Consider the following 20,558-nt stretch of genomic DNA (forward strand, 5'->3'; position numbering starts at 1 on the left):
TGGAGGTGCTGGTTGCAGGGAATCAGGCAAGTGTCTTCCACTGACACAGTGAGGGACAGGGCAGGAAGAGCTGCATTGCAATGGCTTGGGGAAAATGGGAAGATCTCAGAAGAAAACAGTTCAAACGCCACAGCAGGGGTTCATGGGTGTCAGTGGGAGTCTGGTCGAAGTTGCACACTTTGGGGCCAAAGAGATGACTCAATGGCTTGAGTATTACACTGCACTACATGGTCCCCTGAGCACTGCTAGGTGTAATACCCAGCAGAGAGCCTAGAGTAGCCTCTACAGCCATCAGGTATGGCCCCAAACCAAACTTTTTTTAGGGGGTGGGTGGGCCACACCCAGTTATGCTCACAGGTTATTCCTGGCTCTGCACTCTGGAATTACTCCTTGAGGTGTTCAGGGGACCATATGGGATGCTGGATGTATAAGTAAGGCAAGTGCCCTACCCACTGTACTATCTCTCTGGCCTCAAATTTTTAAACAATATACTCTTCAACCCCCCATCCCACCCCCACCAAAAAAAAACCAAACACATATGACTGTATCGTGTAGGTTTGTGGGTCAGGAATTCAGGAAGGGCTTGACTTGGGTAATTCTTCTGCTGTCTGTGACATTGAGGGCCGTCACATAAGTGGCAATTACCTGATGGCTACTCTGGGCTAAGGAGTATAAGCCGGTCTTACTCATGCATCTGATATCTTGGGGAATAACCAGGAGAATGGACACAGCTGAGATCTTCTCTATGCCAACTCAGCCCCTTTCTGTGTGGCCCCGCCAGCCAAGTAATCTTTCTTTTTACTTGGTAGCTTCAGCTTCCAAGAGAGAGCATCATTAAAGTAGCCTGTTTTCTTGAAAGCTGGCCAAGACATGGCTTTGCCCCCATCCTGCCGTACTCTGTTGGTCAAAGCAGTTGTCAGCCAGGCCAGATCCAAGGGGAGAGAAGCAGCGCCTGCTTGCCCTGTGCAAGGAGTGGCCAAGATTTATGTCCCCCTTTTATCTTGGGTCAGCCACATAAGTCAGTTTTATAGACAAAGACTCATTGAACTGGAAGTCTTGCTGTTTTACGGTAGATGAAAATGCTGCTCTCCTCCATGATGCTGTAGATAAAACTCACAGTTGTGCTTCTTTGGGGAAAAGAAGCACCAAGATCGGTGATGGGGCAACGCCGAGTGTTCGCAGCTGCTCAGAGTAAGTCGTCTCTTCAGCAAATCTGCCGTGCACTGAGGAGCTTGGCAGAGGGAGGGAGTTTGTGGAAGAAAATTACTTGCCTTTCTTACAGATTAAGTCAATGTGATGACTGTATAGGAGGATGAAAGGGACGGATAAAATGTCTGATTATTTTAAAGGCCTACATAATTCCTGAAACTTTAGCTCCAGAACTCTGGCCAACTCCAATTCTGACTCTATTACCTAAGAATGATCCCTGACTTATAGTGACCAGCGTTCCAGCATCGCACAGAAAGTCCTGTACATAGAGATTCTTGAATAAAGCTCTACCACTAGTTGACTTGTACAGACAGTCCTAATGGCTCTGGCTTCTTCCCGTATTTCATGTCCAATTCCCTCCATTCCTCTCCAGGAGAAAGCCCCTGGGTGGTGCCCAGCTGAGCCAGAAGCACTTCACTCAGGCCTTTGAAGACAAGGGGTACAACCTCATATGCAGATCCCCATGGAGCAGCTGTTGACATTGCTGCCTCTACTTGCTTGTGTTTGCTTGCAAACCCAAAAAAAAGAGGGTGGACCCCAAAATATGTCACCTAGACATGCATTGTTTGGGCAGTCTGGCAGTGGAATAAAGCCTCTAGCTGTGCCGGTGAAGTCTGTGCTTCTTGGCCACAGGAACCTTCATTCAGCAACCAGTGTGGGGCCCCACCAAGAAGCAGGCTTTGGGCAGAGGGACAGAAGGAAGCATGGCCTTCACCCCATCTGAAAGACCACTGGGAAAAGTGACCAGGGATGGTGGCAGAAGGTGAGCAGGACTTGGCCAGGTAAAGACCCTGTGCCACCAGCTCCTGGTCCTCCCTGAGTCACTCTGGGGTTACGCACACACCCATCACCCACTGTCTATTTAAAATAAAATCCCTCAGCCAGACAGACATTTAGACTCTTGCCTGGCTTGTCTCCATACCTGGTCAGATCCCTGGTACCTCATATGCTCCTCCGAGCCCTGCAAGGAGGGGTCCCTGAGCACAGAGAGCCAGGAGGAAGCCCTGAACACCACCGAATGTGGTGCAAAAACAAAACAAAAAATAAAATGTTTACAGTAAAGTAAAAACGCTGATAGGGTTAGAAAATGCCTTTTGCAGAGCAGAACTCCCAGTCTCTCTGTTGAGTGCTGGGCCTTAACCTCTGGGCCCACCCAGGACCCCTGGCCCTGCAGAAGGCCCACCCCGGGCAGCCCAGGCCCTCCCACGTTCGGCAGCAGTGGGTGCTGGCTTTAGTGCAAAATCCACAATGAGGCCCTGAGCTAACCAGGCCCTTCTTCATCCTGAAATGGATCCTAATCAGCTTTCCCAGAGCCGGGACGCGCGCAGACACCAGGAGCCATAATTTAAACTTTATGTGCAAGGATTGCAGTAGCCTGCCAAACCGCTGTGCGGGAGGAAAACTTTGAAATGTGAAACGCCTTTAAGGGAGAAACATCCAAAAGAGCCCACTTGCCTTGCCTGGCACTCCCGACTGGGTCTGAGGCTGCCTGGGGTCCAACTCAGTCTGGTCAAGACCATCCCAAAGGCCCTGGCCTCTGAGGGGAGTGTCACTATTCAACTGGAGCTATGCTGGCTAGTAGTGCTGTGACTTTCAGCTATAAGGAATGTCCTCAGCCTGTGGACAGGCTCATAGTACAACGTCTGCTTTGCATGGGTGAGGCCAATACACACACACACACACACACACACACACACACACTGCCTGCCTCCAGAGTCAAGGTTCGAAAGTGCCTTGCATATGTCCCCCACAGCACCGCTGCAGCCCCTCCGGTCCTGAGCACTGAACCTCAGTCCCCCAGAGCCTGGCAGAGGATCTCAGGGAGTGGCCCATGGGCCCTCAAGCACTGCTTGTGAGGACAAAACAAAACCAAACAAAATGCCTCCAAGAAGTTCCTCAAACCAGCCATTGAGTCGTTGTAACTCTGGGCAAGAAGGGGGGCGCTGGCCCCAGCTTCTCTTCCCAACCCCCTCCTACAATCCCTCCCTCCCCCACTCTTGCCTCTCCCTGCTCCTGAGCTGTTGCCAAAACACACAGGCCCCATTGCAGGAAGGAGAAAAACCCGATGGCCTCCTCTCCTCTCCTTTCAGCCTGGAGGCTTCCTCTCCCTTTGACCCCTCTCACAGACCCAGATGCTTGGAGTGAAGGCCAGTGCCCAGGCTCCTCTTCCCTTCCTGCCTGCTGCCTCAATGGCCCTGGGGAGGCCGCCTGGCCCCCTTCTCCAGCTACTGCATCCACTCCAGCTCCTGATTTTTACTTGAGAGCATTGCCACTGACCTCCAGCAGAAACCCTTAGAAAAATAAACCTGTGAAATGGCTCAAAGAATGTGTCAGGCTTGGCAGCCCCTCTGGGGGTCACTGGGGTTATCACTTCCCCTCCAGGCAGGCTCTGGGGGTCCATCCTTTGGAGAACTCCCTAGAAACAGAAAATGCACAATCTATACTTGTATACAGACCTGCACACCGCACACACTACTCACACCCACACATAAACCACACCCAGCCACAAACCATACCTATATACCACACACACAAACCACACTCATACACCACATATCTACACATCATACACATACACACATATACCACACACACACCACACACAGCCACATACAACATATACCCACACATACCATACACACTACACCCTCTCACATGCACACATATGCCATACCCAGACAAAAATCATACAGATGCATCATATACACACACCATACATATATACCACATACCCACACACCACACACACACATATACCATACACACCATACATATACCACACATACTACTACATCTACCCATATACACCACACACATATACCTCAAATCCACACACCACACACATACACACATATACCATATGCACATATACCATACACACATAACACACGTATACCACATATACTATACACACCACAACACATACACACATACCATGATGTACACACAACACACATATACCACATACACACCACATACATACATGACACACCAACATACCACACACCACACACATATATCACATTCACCACATTCACACATTCACTTACCACAGTCACCCATGCATACCACATGTCACACACATACACCACACATGCACAACACCTCACTCAGGCACAGCATATACATATGATGCACACCCACAAAACATACACATTGAACTGTTGCCAAAATAGGAATGCACACACAGCACATGCATGCATGTATGCATATGCATACATCATAAATATAACACACATACACCATGCACACAACACACACTGACTGACAATGTGCACACCCACACAACATACATAGTACACATGCATGCACAACAGCACACATCATACATCTGCACACGCCACATGTATAAAGCACATACACAAAACATACACATATACACAACACATACCACACATATCCACATATACGAACACACACATCACAGCACACACATGCACACACACACACGTATGTACATACCCTGTCTCCATGTCCTAGACTCGGCAGGCACTTATTTATGTCTGGAAGGAAACAGTGGCTGATGCTGCCTGTCGGCATCTCCATACCCAGACAGAGACGTGCTATGTAAACAGTCCAGTAACTGAAGAGTCCCCATAAACATAAGGTCCTGGGTGAGTCCAAAGGGCCATGTCCAAGGCCCTCTGAACAGCGGCCTCAGAGAAATCCCAAGGCCAAGGAAGCAGGGTGCAGGTCTTGCAAGAGGCCAGACTCTTTGAGTTGTGGGTCAGGCTCTCACGGCCTTCCTCCTGGCAGGAAAGGGCCAGCTGGTGGATGTGAGGAGCTGTGAGCTCAGAGCCCGGCCTTGCTGTTCCTTCTGGCCCTGTCACCTCTGTTCCGGGACACCTATCGGTTTCCTGGTTTGCTGGCAGCTTCTTATGACAATGTTCCACCAGAAAGCTCTGTGGACCCATCAGAGAGATTTGAGTTGCTGCTCTTTCATCAGGGACCAGCATGGACAGGGTGCTGCCAGGCACCCCCTCAGTTCCCCTCTGTGTAGCTGAGCCAATTTGGCCTGTGTCTCCCTGCTCTGCACTTCCATGAGTGTTTCCTCTGCTTTAGACAGAGAGTTACAAACAGAACCTTTGCCCCTCAAGTGGCAAGCCAAGCCCTGGAAAGTTCCAGACTGACACAAGCACAGACAACATTGATTGCATCCCAATGGAATTAAGTGTGGGGCTGCAGAGGCTCACGCACAAACGCATCTTCAGCATAATCATTTCAGGGACCATCAGGGTGGGCTCAGAGGCGCAGAAATGCAGCTTCACCCAGTCACTGGGTTAGAGAGGAGTTAGAATGTGTGTCTGGGAAGTGCTTCGACAGGAGGGAAATGTCATCCAAGTCTTGATTTATCTTAATTTTTAAGATTATAACTCATCATATTTTATCCAATGTGCATACATCATTGCAAAAATGGAATAATTTCTAAAAACTGCCAAAAATTGAAACTGGGCAAAGACTTTATCCTGTATCCCTCTAGTAGGTTGGTTTTTCTGTATATTTTTTGGGGTGTGTGTGTGTATGTGTGTGTGTGGTGTTGGGGTTCAAACCTAGAACTTTACCCATGCAGGGTAAGCTCTCTGCCACAGAGCTGCATCCCTGGCCCCTTCCTGCTTTAGTTGTTGGGTGTTTTGGAAACCAACAGAAAAGTCACCATTGTGTTTTGGGTGGGGACAGGTCTGAGAATGTGGGGCACCATTGTGTCTAGGGCAGAAACAAAGACTCCAAGGTCGAGAGCCAGAAAAGGACCTTTCCCAGGACCCAGCAGGTCATTTGAAGCATGAGCAGTAGACAGAACTCTGGTCTTCCTTGGACATGCGTCTCTTGTACTTGAGAGGCTCCATGTCCTTGGGCAGGGCTGGTGGTGATTGTTTGGAGAACCATTGCTCAAAAAACTCAGAGTTCCGTGCTTTGAGTTCTACATCAAAGAGCAGCTAGACCCAGATTCCCGACAGAGACACAGGTATTACTCTCCTTTTCTGAAAGAGTTGAGCCTGTAAGGAACAATATTAATTTGTTCCCCGCTAGACCAAGTAGCACATGTGTACTAGCTAGTACACAGCATCCATTCCTCTAAAAACTTGATTTCTATCTCAGAATGATAGAATGATTGAATCGAATGATTTGTTTAAGAAAGGAAAGGCAGAAACAAAGGAATCGAATGATTTGTTTAAGAAAGGAAAGGCAGAAGCAAAGGAAGGAAGGAAGAAGAAGAAAATAAAGGAAAGGGTGGGGGAGAGAGAAACTGGGTCACTGGTGGTAGGAAATGTACACTGGTGAGGGATGGGTATTGGAACACTATATTACTGAAACCCGAGCATAAACAGCTTTGTAACTGTATCTCACATTCAATTGAGAAGAAAAGAAAGAAAAAAGAATGGAAAGGAAGAAAGGGAGGGAGGGAGGGAGAGAGGGAGAAGGGGGAAGGAAGGAAAGAAGGAAGGAAGGAAGGAAGGAAGGAAGGAAGGAAGGAAGGAAGGAAGGAAGGAAGGAAGGAAAGAAGGAGCTCGAGTGCCATCTGCTGGGAAATAGTTGTAATACGTTTGCATACTTATGATCATCTGATCTGAGTGGCACTCTCCACTCTGCAGTGCACAACCTGCACTACTATTCCCAGCACTCCTTAGCCGTGAGATTCAGGTGTGTTCTTAGGGCTACAAAGAAGAACACACATTGTTGGTGGATTCATCCCCCTGTCCTAGAAACCACACACAAGCTTTCTGCAGACCACAACACCCAAAAGGAAAGAGAGAACAAGGGGGAATGCCCTGCCACAGAGGCAGGGTGGGATGGGGGAGGGGTGTGTGTGATGGGGGTAGGAGGGATACTGGGATCCATGGTGATGGAAAATGGGCACTAGTGGAGGGATGGGTATTTGATCATTGTATAATCGAAACCCAAGCACAAAAATTTGTAAGTCTACAACTGTACCTCATGGTGTTTCACTAATAAAAATTGAAAAAAAAAAAAGAATGGAGCCCAGACGTGCTAGAGTGAGGTAAGGTGTCCTTAAGGCTTCTGAGAGTAGCTGTGGGGGCAGGGCAGGAATGGGGGATTCCTGGCCTGATGCTGATGCACCCCCTGAGAGTGGGGAGGTTGATTCTTGAAGCCCCCTGCCCTCCCCCCAAAGACACTGGTGCCTTCACCTTGAGAGAGGAAAGCAGCAGAGCTCACAGGAGGACACACATAGTCTGATGCCTCTCTGGCAGGGCATCTGCTAGCAACTTCTTCCTCCCACAGGCCTGTGGTGGAGTAAGCCCACAATTTCTCCCCCTGGAGACTACAGAGGGGGGTCTGTGACCGAGTCTGACCAGGGCCTGTCATAGTCTTTCTCTCTAGGACAATGTGCTACCAACTGTTACCTAAAAGTATTTTTATAAATACAAGACTTTTATATTGATTATGTCCTTATATTTGTATTGATGTTTTATTATTTCTATTAAATACTTATATAATTCACTTGAGCACTGGTATCTGGCCTGAAATCTTGGAAATACCTGTACATGCTTACAAATTTTGATGGATTTTTTAAAAAATAGTAATCTAACTATACTTTGGAACTTGCTGTTTAAAGAAAAAGACTTGCAGAGAAAGGCATCTGAAGAAACCTCTTGCTATGAGTTAGTGAGCTGCAGAGATTGTGGGCATGGCACAACTGCTCAGACATTTCACCTCTTCACTGCTTGGAATTGAGTTTGGAGTCATATGCAAATGCAGGACTGATTGAAGAAAGACTCTTAAGGATTTTTTCCCTCCAGCATTCTGGAGCCTCACCCTGTGTGGCTTCTGAAACTTCTTTTACCCACGACCCTTTTCATGCAATACCGGGTAGGTCAGTATGTAAGATAGGTACACAAATCAAGCACGTACTGATAATAAGTCATAAGTAAGTATATTTTAAAACAGATCTCTAAAAAAGTTACAAGGCCACCATTTAAAGAAAAAGGTGTTGACTTATGCATGCTGCAGAATAGGCCACCCCAGAGGTTGGTTGGTGATCAAATAGCCACCACCAGGCCTGCAGCTCACCAATCTGAGGACTGAGCTCAGCAGGCCACCTGTCTGGTCTCAACTGGATTCAGACCCTGTCTGCAGGCAGTGGGAAGTTGGCTGGGCTCCATGGCCCCTACTGGATGGACTCTTGTCTTTCAGGACTCACCAAATGGATAGCTCCTTCAAGTACAGGCCAAGCCAAGATATGAGAAAAACAGAAAGGGGATTGCCAGGCCAGTGAGGGTCTAAGTGTGGATGTGACACATGGAGTGTGACCTCCATCCTGTTCTCATGGCAGGTGTGGGGAAAGATGTCCCTCCTACAGGGAATTGTTCAAAGTCATGTGGTCAAGGGCATGTGTTTTGTTTTGTTTACGGAGGGATTTCACCAGCAGGGCCCAGGGGCCCAGGAGCCTCTCCCAGCAATGCTCAGCCTCATAGGTTCAGGTCTGAGCATTTAGTCCTCAGGTCCAGCAATGTGGTGTCACTGGGCCCTAGCAGTGCCCAAGCTCTGCCAGACCACACCTGGCAATGCATGGAAGGATTGAACTCAAGTTTCATGCAGGCAAGGCATGCACTCCATTCGATTGAACTGTCTCCCTGGTTCCAATTTAAACGGTTTTGCTATTTATTCCTGGTACCAAGTGCAGGTGAGATGAGGACCACTGAGGATAAAACTTCAAATCCTACCTTTCAGGAGTCTAGGACAAGGGCAGTCAGCTAAAATCCTGCTTGATGCATACCACAGAAAGAGTAGAGTGCTTCTCTGGAGATAAAAACAAGCAGCCTGGGATCACGGAAGCATTGCACTGTCGGCAGTCAGAGTCGTTCAAGAGTCTAGTTTCCACGTCAGCCCTGCCTGTTTTCATGATTATCTTCCCTTCAGCACAAAAGGGGCGTGTGGCACATTCTCCTGGTCTGCCCTAGCTTTGATATCTGAAGAGTGGTGTTGCAACTTCTTAGTGGTTTCCAGGACATCTGGCTGGCTTTGCTGGCCTTGTGCAGATGTGTTCTGTGGGCAATAGCAATGATGTTTTTCTGGTTATCCAGAACATTCCTCCAAAGGCCCCTTTCCTCTTCCCAAAGAGGGAGAAAGGTGGACTGGAGCGATAGCACAGCGGGTAGGGAGTTTGCCTTGCATGCAGCCAACATGACCGACACAGGTTCGATTTCCAGCATCCTATATGGTCCCCCAAGCACCGCCAGGAGTGATTCCTGAGTGCATAAGCCGGGAGTGACCCCTGAGCATCGCCGGGTGTGACCCAAAAAGAAAAAAAAGAGGGAGAAAGGTGTCTGGGTTTGGAGGGAAGAAAAGCTCGTGCCTACAGGGTCAGAAAAGGGGTCCTACTGGTCACGGTCACACTTTGGGGAGAAACCTCCAGAGCTGCCATCACTAGGAGTGTGTGGTTGAACCCCTGCAGTACTCAGCCCAAAAGAACTGAAACTCAGAACACAAAATCCTCATCAGAGATTTGATGAGCCTTCAGCTCCTCCACAGACATTCACATGGCACCTACATAGACCCCACCCAGCCTCCACCCAGAGTTCCCTGGTCACATGGCAGAGATCATTCCAGCAGCTCTCTTGGAGGTTCTGCTCTTCGACCACCCAGATAGACCTGCTTGGGGGAGCAGAATATGATGTAGACATACCCTTCATCCCCTCCTGCTTTCCCCTTCTTTGGGAAGCAAGGAGTCCCTAAATGATTATGGGTGCTCAGAGAGGAGTGAAGGAGTTTGAAGGAGTTTAGGTGCAACCTCTGGCTAAAACATTAGATGTATACATGGTGGTGGTAGGGAACTGGCTGGCTGGCCTGGGTGTCACATTCCCGTGCGCCTTTACTGAGGGCAGCGGACAGGGCTTGCTAGCCATGAGCATTTCCCAACCCAATATTGGGAACTTTAACACTGAGAGCAGAGTGGCGCCATTGCCCACAGCACGTGTCTCTGTTTGAATTCCCTTCTTCAAGGGGATTTCAATGAGGGCTTCAAGTTGTGTCATTGGAAGGTGATCTCAGGAAGCAGTGGCAAGGGAGCAGGAAAGAGAAGGCAGCCACACCAAACAAGCCACACCAAACAGGTTGGCTTCCACTGTGAGCTTGTCCCACCTGCAGAGAAGGAGCTGGAGTGTTTGGACTCTATAGTCAGTCTCCTTTGGGACAAAGGCAGGGGTGCTATTTGACCTCAGCTGTAGGCACCAAGCATGCTGGGCAGCGAGAGGTGAGAGATGCTAGGTCTCCCCAAGACCTGGAGGACAAGTCAGCCTTGGACTCCTTAACGTGGATTCAGAGTCTAGACTGTAATGACCATGTGAGAAAGTCTAGAAATTGGTGAAAAGTCATGGCCCATCAGAAGGGAAGTTCTTTCCAGAACTAAACTCAAGAAAATGGTGGGCCTAGAGTGGGAAGAGAAGCTAGTCCTGCTGCTAGCTGTGGTGCAGCTCCAACCCAAGGGGTGGCCAGGAAGATGCAGATGCAGACTGCTTGTCTGTTTCTAGATAATACTGGTTCGCAACTTTTTTTTTTTATTCATTTATTGAATCACTGTGGGAAAGGTTACAAAGCTTTCAGGTTTATGTCTCAGTCATGCAAATATCAAACACATTTCCCTTTACCAATACTTATTTTTTACCATGAAGAACCCCAATAAAACCCCACCCCCCACGCCTCCCCGTCCCTGTGAGGCAGATGAATTCTAGTTAACACTCTATCTGCTTTGATTAGATTCATTGTTTCAATAAAAGATTCACCACTATTTTTTAGAGTTTACCCCCCCCAAATCAGACATGCTGAAAAAGCATTGTGAAGTGATTTGCTTTCTACAGCTGGGTTCAAGAATTAAATGTTGGTTTTGGATTTCTGCTATTTTACCTATTGACCCTGGAGGTATTTCTACTGAAAATCAGATAGTTAAGAAATTGGTTTCTGTGTTCTGGAGTGGTGGCCGTGCTGGAGAGCCGCTCGCGGGGGGCAACCGGTAGCCTCGGTAGGGCGTGAAGGGCGGAGCGAAACGCCCCCCTTCCCATGAGGTTTTAGTCGCCCCCACACTCCCGGCTCATACCTGCTGTCCACAAGGCTACCATGTGGCCGCCATCTTTCTTTCCAGAGAGGAGAGGGCGAATGGGGCAACACCCTTTCCCCTCCAGCAGACTTGATGGCCTGGATCAACGCATAGTCCGTTCACTTTTCTGCTCCAAGCTGCTGGGTTCTGCATTAAGTCCTTGTGCTTCTGGGGCCGTGGCTGTGCTGGAGAGCCGCTCGTGGGGGGCGACTGGTGACCTCGGTAGGGCGTGAAGGACGGACCGGAACGCCCCCCTTCCCATGAGGTTCTAGTCGCCCCCACACCCCCGGCTCATACCTGCTGTCCACAAGGCTCCCATGTGGCTGCCATCTTTCTTTCCAGAGGGAGGAGGGTGGAAGGGAGCAACACCCTTTCCCCTCTGGGCAGAAATGACTGCCTGGATTAACGCATAGTCCTTTCACTTTTCTGCTCCAAGCTGCTGGGTTCTGCATTAAGTCCTTGTGCTTCTGGGGCTGTGGCCGTGCTGGAGAGCCGCTCGTGGGGGGCAACTGGTGATGGTTCGCAACTTCTATGTATGTTAAAAGTCTGGAGACCCTTCACAAAATCTATTATATGACAATAGCACTGTAACACTGTCCTCCCATTGTTCATCAATTTGCTCGAGCGGGCACCAGTAACATTTCCATTGTGAGACTTGTTGTTATGGTTTTTGACATATCGAATATACCCTGGAGAGCTTGCCAGGCTCTGCCGTGCAGGTGGGATACTCAGTAGCTTGCTGGCTCTCTGAGAGAGATGGAGAATTGAACCCGGGTCAGCCGCGTGCAAGGCAAATGTCCTACCCACTGTGCTGTCACTCCAGCCTATATGACAGTGGTTATTATCAAATTATTCCACAAGAATGAATATCTCTCAGGATATTAATATTTTAATCAAAAACAGGCCCCCCAAACCTGAAGGAAAGTGAGGTCCTTGGATTTCTCAGGTCCTTTTGAGTGAGTAACCCCTGTATTGCATGACCACTCTCCTCAAGACAGAAAGTATGCAGTATTTCCCAAACCTACTTGTCCCTGAAGCTTCCTTTCCTCCCAGATACCTCTGAGGGACCCACAGTAATTTGCAATTCCCAGCACAGTTTGGGAAACACTTCACCAGAAGCACTTAACAAGGAACAAACAATTTAATCGTAAATGAGAGAGCCGGCAGAAAGTCCTTGTGTTGAGAAAGGCAGCACCACAAGCTGCCTTTTCTCAGTCCTCCTACACTCAGATTGCACTGTCAAGCCAGTGCACTGTCAGCCTTCCTCTCCATGGCAAGTGCCCGGCACTTCTAACCGCCTTTTCCTCTCTCTGCCTTGCAGTTGGGTTTCTTTCGCCGAAGGTACAAAGAAATTATTGAAGCTGAGAAGAACCGGAAAGAGAATGAAGACAGTTGGGACTGGGTCCAGAAAAACCAGTGACCGCCCGCCCCGCACCAGTCCCATGACCCAATGGTTCGCCTGTTGTCCTTGATCTTTGTATCTTCCATATTTGGAAGAAAGAATCTTCTCCAGATTTTTCGGAGGCCCCACTGATGCTGTTCTCTTCCTCATTCTATCAAGCCCAGGTGCCAATCCGAGGCAGCCACTTTGGCCAGGTCACATGACTCTGCCACCACCACATCCTTCTGAACATGAACTCTGAACTTTGGAAAGGAAGTGACAGAGCCGAGCAATATTTATGGATGCAACATGCGTGGTCAACCCTCAGGGGAAAACTGTTACCTAAAAGTATTTTTATAAATATAAGCTTTTTATACTGATTATGTCTTTATATTTGTATCAATGTTTTATTATTTCTATTAAATAGTTATATAATTCACTCAAGCACTGATATCTGGCCTGAAATCTTGGAAATACCTGTACATGCTTACAAAATTTTATGGATTTTTTTTTAAATAGTAATCTAACTGTATTTTGGAACTTGCTGTTTAAAGAAAAAGACTTGCAGAGAAAGGCATCTGAAGAAACCTCTTGCTATGAGTTAGTGAGCTGCAGAGATTGTGGGCATGGCACAACTGCTCAGACATTTCACCTCTTCACTGCTTGGAGATGAGTTTGGAGTCACGTGCAAATGCGGGACTGATTGAAGAAAGACTCTTAGGATTTTTTTTCCTCCTATGTTGCTTTCTTTGGAAGATTCCCAGCAGAAGTCTGAATGGAAAACCCTGATTTCTAGCAACAAGTCTGTTCAGCATCACCTATATACAGGAGGCCTCTTACCCTCCTTCCGTTTGGATTCATGGACAAAAGCCTGGAGCCATGCCAGGCAGTCATCTGGTAAACCTCACGATGACATCTCATCCCAGACATTGTGCCTCAGAGTCCACACAGCATAAGGACTGAATCAGTGCTCACCAGGCAAAGACTTGTGTCTGAATGTTGTGATGTGTTGTCTTTGTGTGCTACTCTGGCTTCCGAGGGCTCCATTTCTCTCTACCACTCTTGTGTCCCAAGTTATGGCAGTTGCAAATTCCTTCTCAAGATGACCACTCAGTCTGTCCTTATATGTTTTTGTGTCTTTGGTGAGGTGCCTAAGAAACATATCCCGAGTCTAGGGTTTGCATACAAATAACTTATTAAGGAAATATTCTGCCAGTGACACCAGTAAGGGAGTGAGAAACGCAGGGCCAGCAAGGGGAGGGAGCAAGACCAGGGTGCTATTTCAGACAGCTCCTATCCTTCAACGTGCCCTGCCATGGATCTCTGGAGGGTAAGTTACTCCTCAGAGTTGTCCCAACCTTTATATACCCATGAGAGAAGTAAACTTTCTGCCTCAGTTCCTCCTATCGGGAGGGCTCCAGTAGCTACAGGCCTTTTCTCTAACTGAGATATACAAGTGCATCCCCCAATATGCAGGGTGCTACAGAAATTATATCAAGGAATCCAGGAATGTCACTTGCTTTCTCTCCTATCTGTTGAATGTATGAATATTGAGTTATTACCTTCAGTCACCAAGCTCTCCATGTGGCCATGTTTGTGATCAGAGTTGGTGCTGCTGCACAGTTTTTAGTACAGTGTGATTTTCTAAAAGTACAACGAGATGATGGATGCAGCATGCATGGCACTGCATCTTGCCCAGAGTGTACACTCAGTGACCTCTGGCAGTTCTGGCTATCACTCTCACTGCTGAATAACCCGCCAAAACAAGAGAGAAAGCAAGTAGCTGAAAACAGAGTTCTCTCAGAGTCCTAAATGGCTTATTCCAGGCTTCTTAAGCTCTGGCATCACAGAGGAAGGAAACAAGAAACAACACCAAGTGTCTTAGTTATAGGTCCTGATTTCGTGGAACCCACTCCCTCCCCCCCCCCCATGTTTGGGGATCCATAAACATAGTTTAAAAGATACACAACTTAATGTTTCTGGGGAAACATGTGTTTCATACACATACTTGACTGATGCTTGCAAACAGACCTAAAATTCTGGCAAGATTCCAAGGGTGCTAGGTAGTAACAAAGCTGGCGTGGAGTATCCTTTGATTTCTTATTAGGCATTTGACTAATGCAGGAAGAGGAGTGAGTCATATTTCCCTTTCTGGTGAACATGGGGAAAGGCAGGAAAAGCCAGAGAGTCAATGGCGTGAACTAGACTGATCTCAGAGTGAAACTGGATGTTGCTTCTGAGGAATAGGGTCACAGAGGTAACCACAGAGCAAGCATGGGCAGAGAAACCAGCTCTCATTGAGATGTCTATGAGATTTGCTGACGGTAATCAAAGCAGTATTGAGTAGGTTTCAATTACTCATTTAGCAGCTATTTATAGGGTCTCTGATGGATTTCAGGCACTAGTAACTAGAGGTGCCCCAGGGTATGTTTTGAGGTATGTTTTTTGCTTGGGGGAGACAACTTGGGGGGCCCTCCTTACAACATAGTTCAGAATGTGAAATCCTTGCTGAGACCTTCTCTGCAGCTGTCTTGGTTGAAATCTTACCCCTAAAGTGACGTTGGCCTTTAATAAGTTCTTTAAGTAGGAGTCTCAGGTGGTAGATCTGGTCTTTCAATATCAGCAGCTAAGGCCAAATACATTTCTAGCCACTATCCAGTCTCCTGCCCAGGGCTGCATGGAAGAGAGAAGACCATAGATTTGAGTTTAGCCAGCCCCGGGGGAGAGAACCTCACTTTTGGGAAGACAGTCTCAGAGTCAGAATTCAATGCTTCTGGTTGATTCTGTGTGGTCATCTCACAGGGTTTTATGAGGCAGTCTTCACTGGACCTCACTAGAAGCGGTGATTGGCAATCACTCCAGGAACCCATGTGAAGAAGGATAGCAGTGCCTCTCCCTGTCAGAGCTCTGAGCAGCAGGCACTGGGAGATTGGGGGGCAGACGGGGGGAGTTCAGTTTTCAGCTTAGTGATGGAGAAAACAGTAGAGCATATTGCTAGCACTCTCTCAACTTGGGCGATTGACCAGGTCCATCCAGGTCAAGAGGCTCTCAGGGGAAGCAGACAGAGTGTTACTCATATTACATCTCCAGAATATTCTTTAAAACTCCACTGTGCTTTCTGATTCCACCCTTTCTGCTTCTGTGGGCTCATGGCGAGATTCTATAAGATCTCTTGTACCAAATGACCCCAAGTTAAGTTGGACATTTACCAACTGTCAGGAGGATGGAGATGCTTTATAATTGTGAAAGGAATCTTTAAAAAGATGGAGTAAAATACTGGCCCTTCTTCCAAAAAGATTCACTTAGCTCAATTTACAAGGGACTTGAGAATTTGGAGCATCCCCTGAGTGAGCCTGCAGCCAAGAGGCCTTGACATCTAGGAACTAGAGCACACACAGGCACATGTCAGGAATCATTTCCTCTGGAGGTCATGAGGCTCTGACAGTTCTTCAGGAACTTTCCATCAGCATCACCAAGAAGTATGGTAAGCTTTCAGAAGATCCAATAGAAAGACTCACACCTACAGTCCTTGACCAAGGACATGGAGGTTAAAAACAGCCAGTAGCACTACTGGGAACATCTGGGACCCACTTTCATTGCCCAAGTATAGTACCCCTCCCCGCCCCCACCCCCAGTGATATGTGAGTGCTGCATGTTGCCTGTTGAAGCCTAGTTTAGTGATTTCTTTAAAAGTTATTCTATTGGGGTATTTTTTGGCTACATTATGGCCAGGTGAACAGTTATGTCTAGGTGATATACAAAACCTAGTGAAACCTACTTGGTCCAAACTTCATGAAATTTAGAGGTGCACAGCAAATAATTGTTCTTTGGGAGAAATGGTTCTTTAGCAGATAAGAGGTATAAATTGTGTGTTATTTCATAAATGCTCCAATATGCAGGGTTTTAGTTCTGCTTTGTTTTGCTACATAGAGCAATAATATATACAGTGGAGAATTTTTTTAATGAGGAATGGCTGAAAGAAGGATACAGAGCCAGTAGGGCCAAAGTAAATGCTTCTAAATCATCTTCTGATTTTTCAGCACACTGGGAGAATACTGAACAAGTTCTCCATGTGACACAATGCTGTATAGCACAATGCTCTCGATTTTGCTAAGGTTTTTGAATTTTCTAATGTGCACGGTATGGTTGGCAGCATGAGTTCTGAAAGCTTGAAGAGTGATAGCTTTGCATAGCAGGCACTTCACTGAGTTCACCTCCAGAACTTGCTTGATGCCTCCCACACATTTCTGTTGAGGGACTTTGGTGGGAGGGTCATTTCTCTCCGCAAACTCACGTGTATTAACGTCTATGCCATCACTTCTAATTTACTGACACTGTTTGGAAAATGCAGGTTTACAAATATACATGTTTGGAATAAAGAATGGCTACCAAGGATTCAGGAGTCTGGTCTGCGGTTTCTTTGCTAATGGAAAATGTGAGCCTTTTTAATAAGGGGTTCAAGAAGGGTTTTCCGTGGGACACAACATAATAATTAAAGAGTATGTCCAGGTCCATCCAATTGCACATGAATCACCCACTCAGTGTGACTTGAACTGTCCTCCTTGCGTGGCCTCTGTTTCGTGGCCACTCCTCTGCATCTCCCATCTCCCAAAGCCATAACCTTAAGATAAATGTAACCAAACTGCATGAGTGAGTTTCTCATTGTCAGTAGCTAGTTTCCAGCAGTCAGCAGTCGTAAGCATTTTCCCAGAAGCTCTTTGGTAACAGGCTTACATGTTTATAAACATTGTGTTCTCTTATATTTTTAATTGCCTCCATTTGTCTAGTGACATCTCTGATCTTATCTCAAATGTTGTGCCTTTGTATGTTATTCAATTTTTTCCCCCTAGATGGGACCAACAAAATCCACTGACTGGTCTTTTTCAAGAGTAAGACATTGACTATGCCATTTAAAGTGACTGGTTTTTGTTTTCTATTCCATTTTACTTCTTTGAATTTATTTTATTACGCCTTGAACTTAAATTTTATACTCATACATTCCACAAGAAAGGAACGGGATATACAAAGACCTCCACTGAAGGATCAAAGCTAGTTGTCCTTAGGCTAGTGGGATTGTCAGAGTCTGGGCTTTGCTTTTTGTTCTGTTTTGTTCAGTTGTATGGATTCTAGCTTGCTTCAGTGAGCTTGTAATTCTTTTGTTAACAATGAAACATATACAGATTATTTTGAATAAAATTGCCTCTGTGAGACTAGGCCTCGCTAAGCCAAACTGGAGGCGTAGAAAGAAAGAGACCTGTGTGCTGTGAAGAGTATTGTTGAGAGGACACCAAGGACAATGGGCTAGTGAGTAATTTCAAGCATTCTAATTGCTTTCTTTCAGATGCTTTCTGGCTTAACAGGACTTGCCACTGTCACTAAAACTAATTAAATGAGCTTCTCTGGGGTTGTCCAACCAGATTTCCCAGTGAGAAAAGTTCTTGACAGACAGAAAGAAATTAAAAGACATAAAATGTAGAGGAAGGAAATCGACCATTGATGTCTTCAGCCTCCCATTCAATGACGGTTTCCCTGTCCAGACTCTGCATCCTGCAGGCTCTTACACTCTCTGGGTGACCAAACCCAGTGACATAATTGAAAATAGGCACTCCCTTGGCACTCTGCCTGAACACACAAACTGGCAACTGCCCATCAGCAGAGCCACCTGCCCTGAAAACATGGCTATTCACTTGGGGAGCACCTCTAACAAAAGTGGGGAGAGCAAGGGGTTGCCACTGTAGCACTGTCCTCCCATTGTTCATCGATTTGCTTGAGCAGGCACCAGTAACATCTCCATTGTGAGACTTGTTACTGTTTTTGGCATATCAAATACATCATGGGTAGCTTGCCAGCCTTTGCCTTGTGGGCGAGATACTCTCGGTAGCTTGCCAAGCTCTCCGAGAAGGGAGAAGGAATCAAACTTGAATTGAACTCAGGTTGGCCACGTGCAAAGCAAATGCCCTACCTGCTATGCTATCACTCCAGCTTTCTGAAATCTGAAATAACACCAGCCTCTCCATCACCTCCAAATTTAATCCATATTATTTTATACTTTATTTCATATGGTTTTTCTATAATTGAAAAAAATTCTAGAACTTCATAGCATCTCAAATATCCCTAATGCCCTTTGAAGACACCAAATTGATAAAAAAAAAAATGCATCCCTTTAAAAAAGGACTTTGTTCTAAGAAGTTGCAGGTTAGACTGAAGGAGATTCTCTCCACGCTGACATCTCTTCAGAACCCACCTTAAAGTTTAGTGTATTTTCTTCCATATAATTTTAAAAATTCAAACAACAAACAACCGGAGCCTGAACATGATAAGCTGGGTCTATGATTCAGCAGTAGAACACATGGGATCTTGTGTCTGGATGACCTGGCTTCAGTTCCTGCCATCAGATGGTTCCCTGAGCACAACCAGAAGTCACCCCTAAGAGCAGAACTGGGAGCAGCCCCTCAGCACTGCCTGGTGAGCCGTCAACCAGAAGAATAATAGTAATCATGCCATAAAATCCTCATGATACAAGTGTGCTCCTTTCTCACCTAAAGCAGACCAGATATGGATTCTCCTGGTTTTGGAGTGTCATAGATGATCAGGGTACAGGCCCAAGTTTTCTAAAGTCCCAGATAGCAAACAGGGCACAAGTCATTATATATGTACCAGCCAGGAAAAAGAATAAAATGGTGCATGCCCTTCCCTCTTCAATAGCCTTCCCAGAAGTCTCATATAACACAGTGGAGGTGAATGAATTAATAGAGAATGAGACGCAAGACCATATCAGAGAAAACCAACAAGTACCACACCCGTCTTCTCTCCTGAGCACTCAGAATATAGTTGAGTTATCCTAAGCATACAGCTTTAAATCCTTCCATATGAATGGATTTAAATAAGGGGGAAAACTTTATGTGAGATGGGAAGAAATTCAGACGTGTGGTCAGTCCTCTTTCTGTCCACTCAACCCCCTTTCTTGTTGTAAGTGACTCTTTTTCCCTTCTTTATCCCCTCTTCAGCCTCATATTGCACTCTCTTCCTACCTAATGCATGCCTGTCCTTCACTGTCACTGTCACTGTCCTCCCATTGTTCATTGATTTACTCAAGCGGGCCCAGTAACATTGTGAGAATTGTTGTTACTGTGTTTGGCATATCGAATACATCACGAATAGCTTGCCAGGCTTTGCCATGTGGGCAAGATGCCTGTCCTTAGACACATTATATCTGTAGTTTTACTTCCATGATATTAAGCCTGAGTACTTGGTCATTTTATATATACAGGATTGTGGTGACACCCAGCAGTGCTCAGAACTTACTCCTGGCTCTGTGCTCAGGGATCATTCCTGGTGGTGTTCAGGGGAACACTTATAGTACTGGGGATCAAACTAGGGTTGGCCACATGCAAAACATATACCTTAGCCTCCGTATTATGTCTCTGGCTCCCTGTGTTTTATATTTTAAGGATGTTGTCATATTGCTGTGTTCGCATTTCACGTTGTTTCTGACTGAAGCACTGCATTCTACCTTGCTTCCCTGTAAGGCGCTGCAGAGAATGATTGGGAGAACAACTGGGGTCGAGGTTGGACCCCTGAACTTTGACCCAAGCAACCGAGTGAGGGGTCCCCCTCCCCTGGCAGGACCCCCTTGGCTTCCCGCCAGCAACTCCTTTCTCCCTCCTCAGACAGCCGGCTGCAACACCCAACTTCTTTGCCTAACATCAGGGACCATTGAGCAAGCTAATTTCCCCCCAGCAGCAGGGAGACTGAGGGACAAGAACACCCTGTTCCACTGTTTGTGGGCTTGTGTGGGAATCTCCCCCCAGAGATTCATCCATTGTTCCCTCTTTTTCTCTTGAGGTATATAAACCTAAGCCTGATTGCAATTAAGCCTGCAGAGGCTCCTGGATCGCATGTCTTGTCTGTTTCAAT

General features: G+C 46.8%; 1 protein-coding gene across 1 annotated transcript in view; it reads left to right on the plus strand.

The window, feature by feature from the left end:
• The window catches only part of ITGA9 (integrin subunit alpha 9), a 329,418-nt gene extending 312,153 nt beyond the window's left edge, over positions 1–17,265 (plus strand). The window contains exon 28 of the mRNA XM_056129639.1: positions 12,582–17,265. Within this exon, the coding sequence (XP_055985614.1) occupies positions 12,582–12,680 (99 nt within the window). The 3' untranslated portion in view covers positions 12,681–17,265. The remainder of the gene's footprint in view (positions 1–12,581) is intronic.
• The last annotated feature ends 3,293 nt before the right edge of the window (positions 17,266–20,558 follow it).

The sequence above is a fragment of the Sorex fumeus genome, unplaced genomic scaffold, assembly GCF_029834395.1.
Source record: "Sorex fumeus unplaced genomic scaffold, SorFum_2.1 ptg000072l, whole genome shotgun sequence".
Lineage (NCBI taxonomy): Eukaryota > Metazoa > Chordata > Mammalia > Eulipotyphla > Soricidae > Sorex > Sorex fumeus.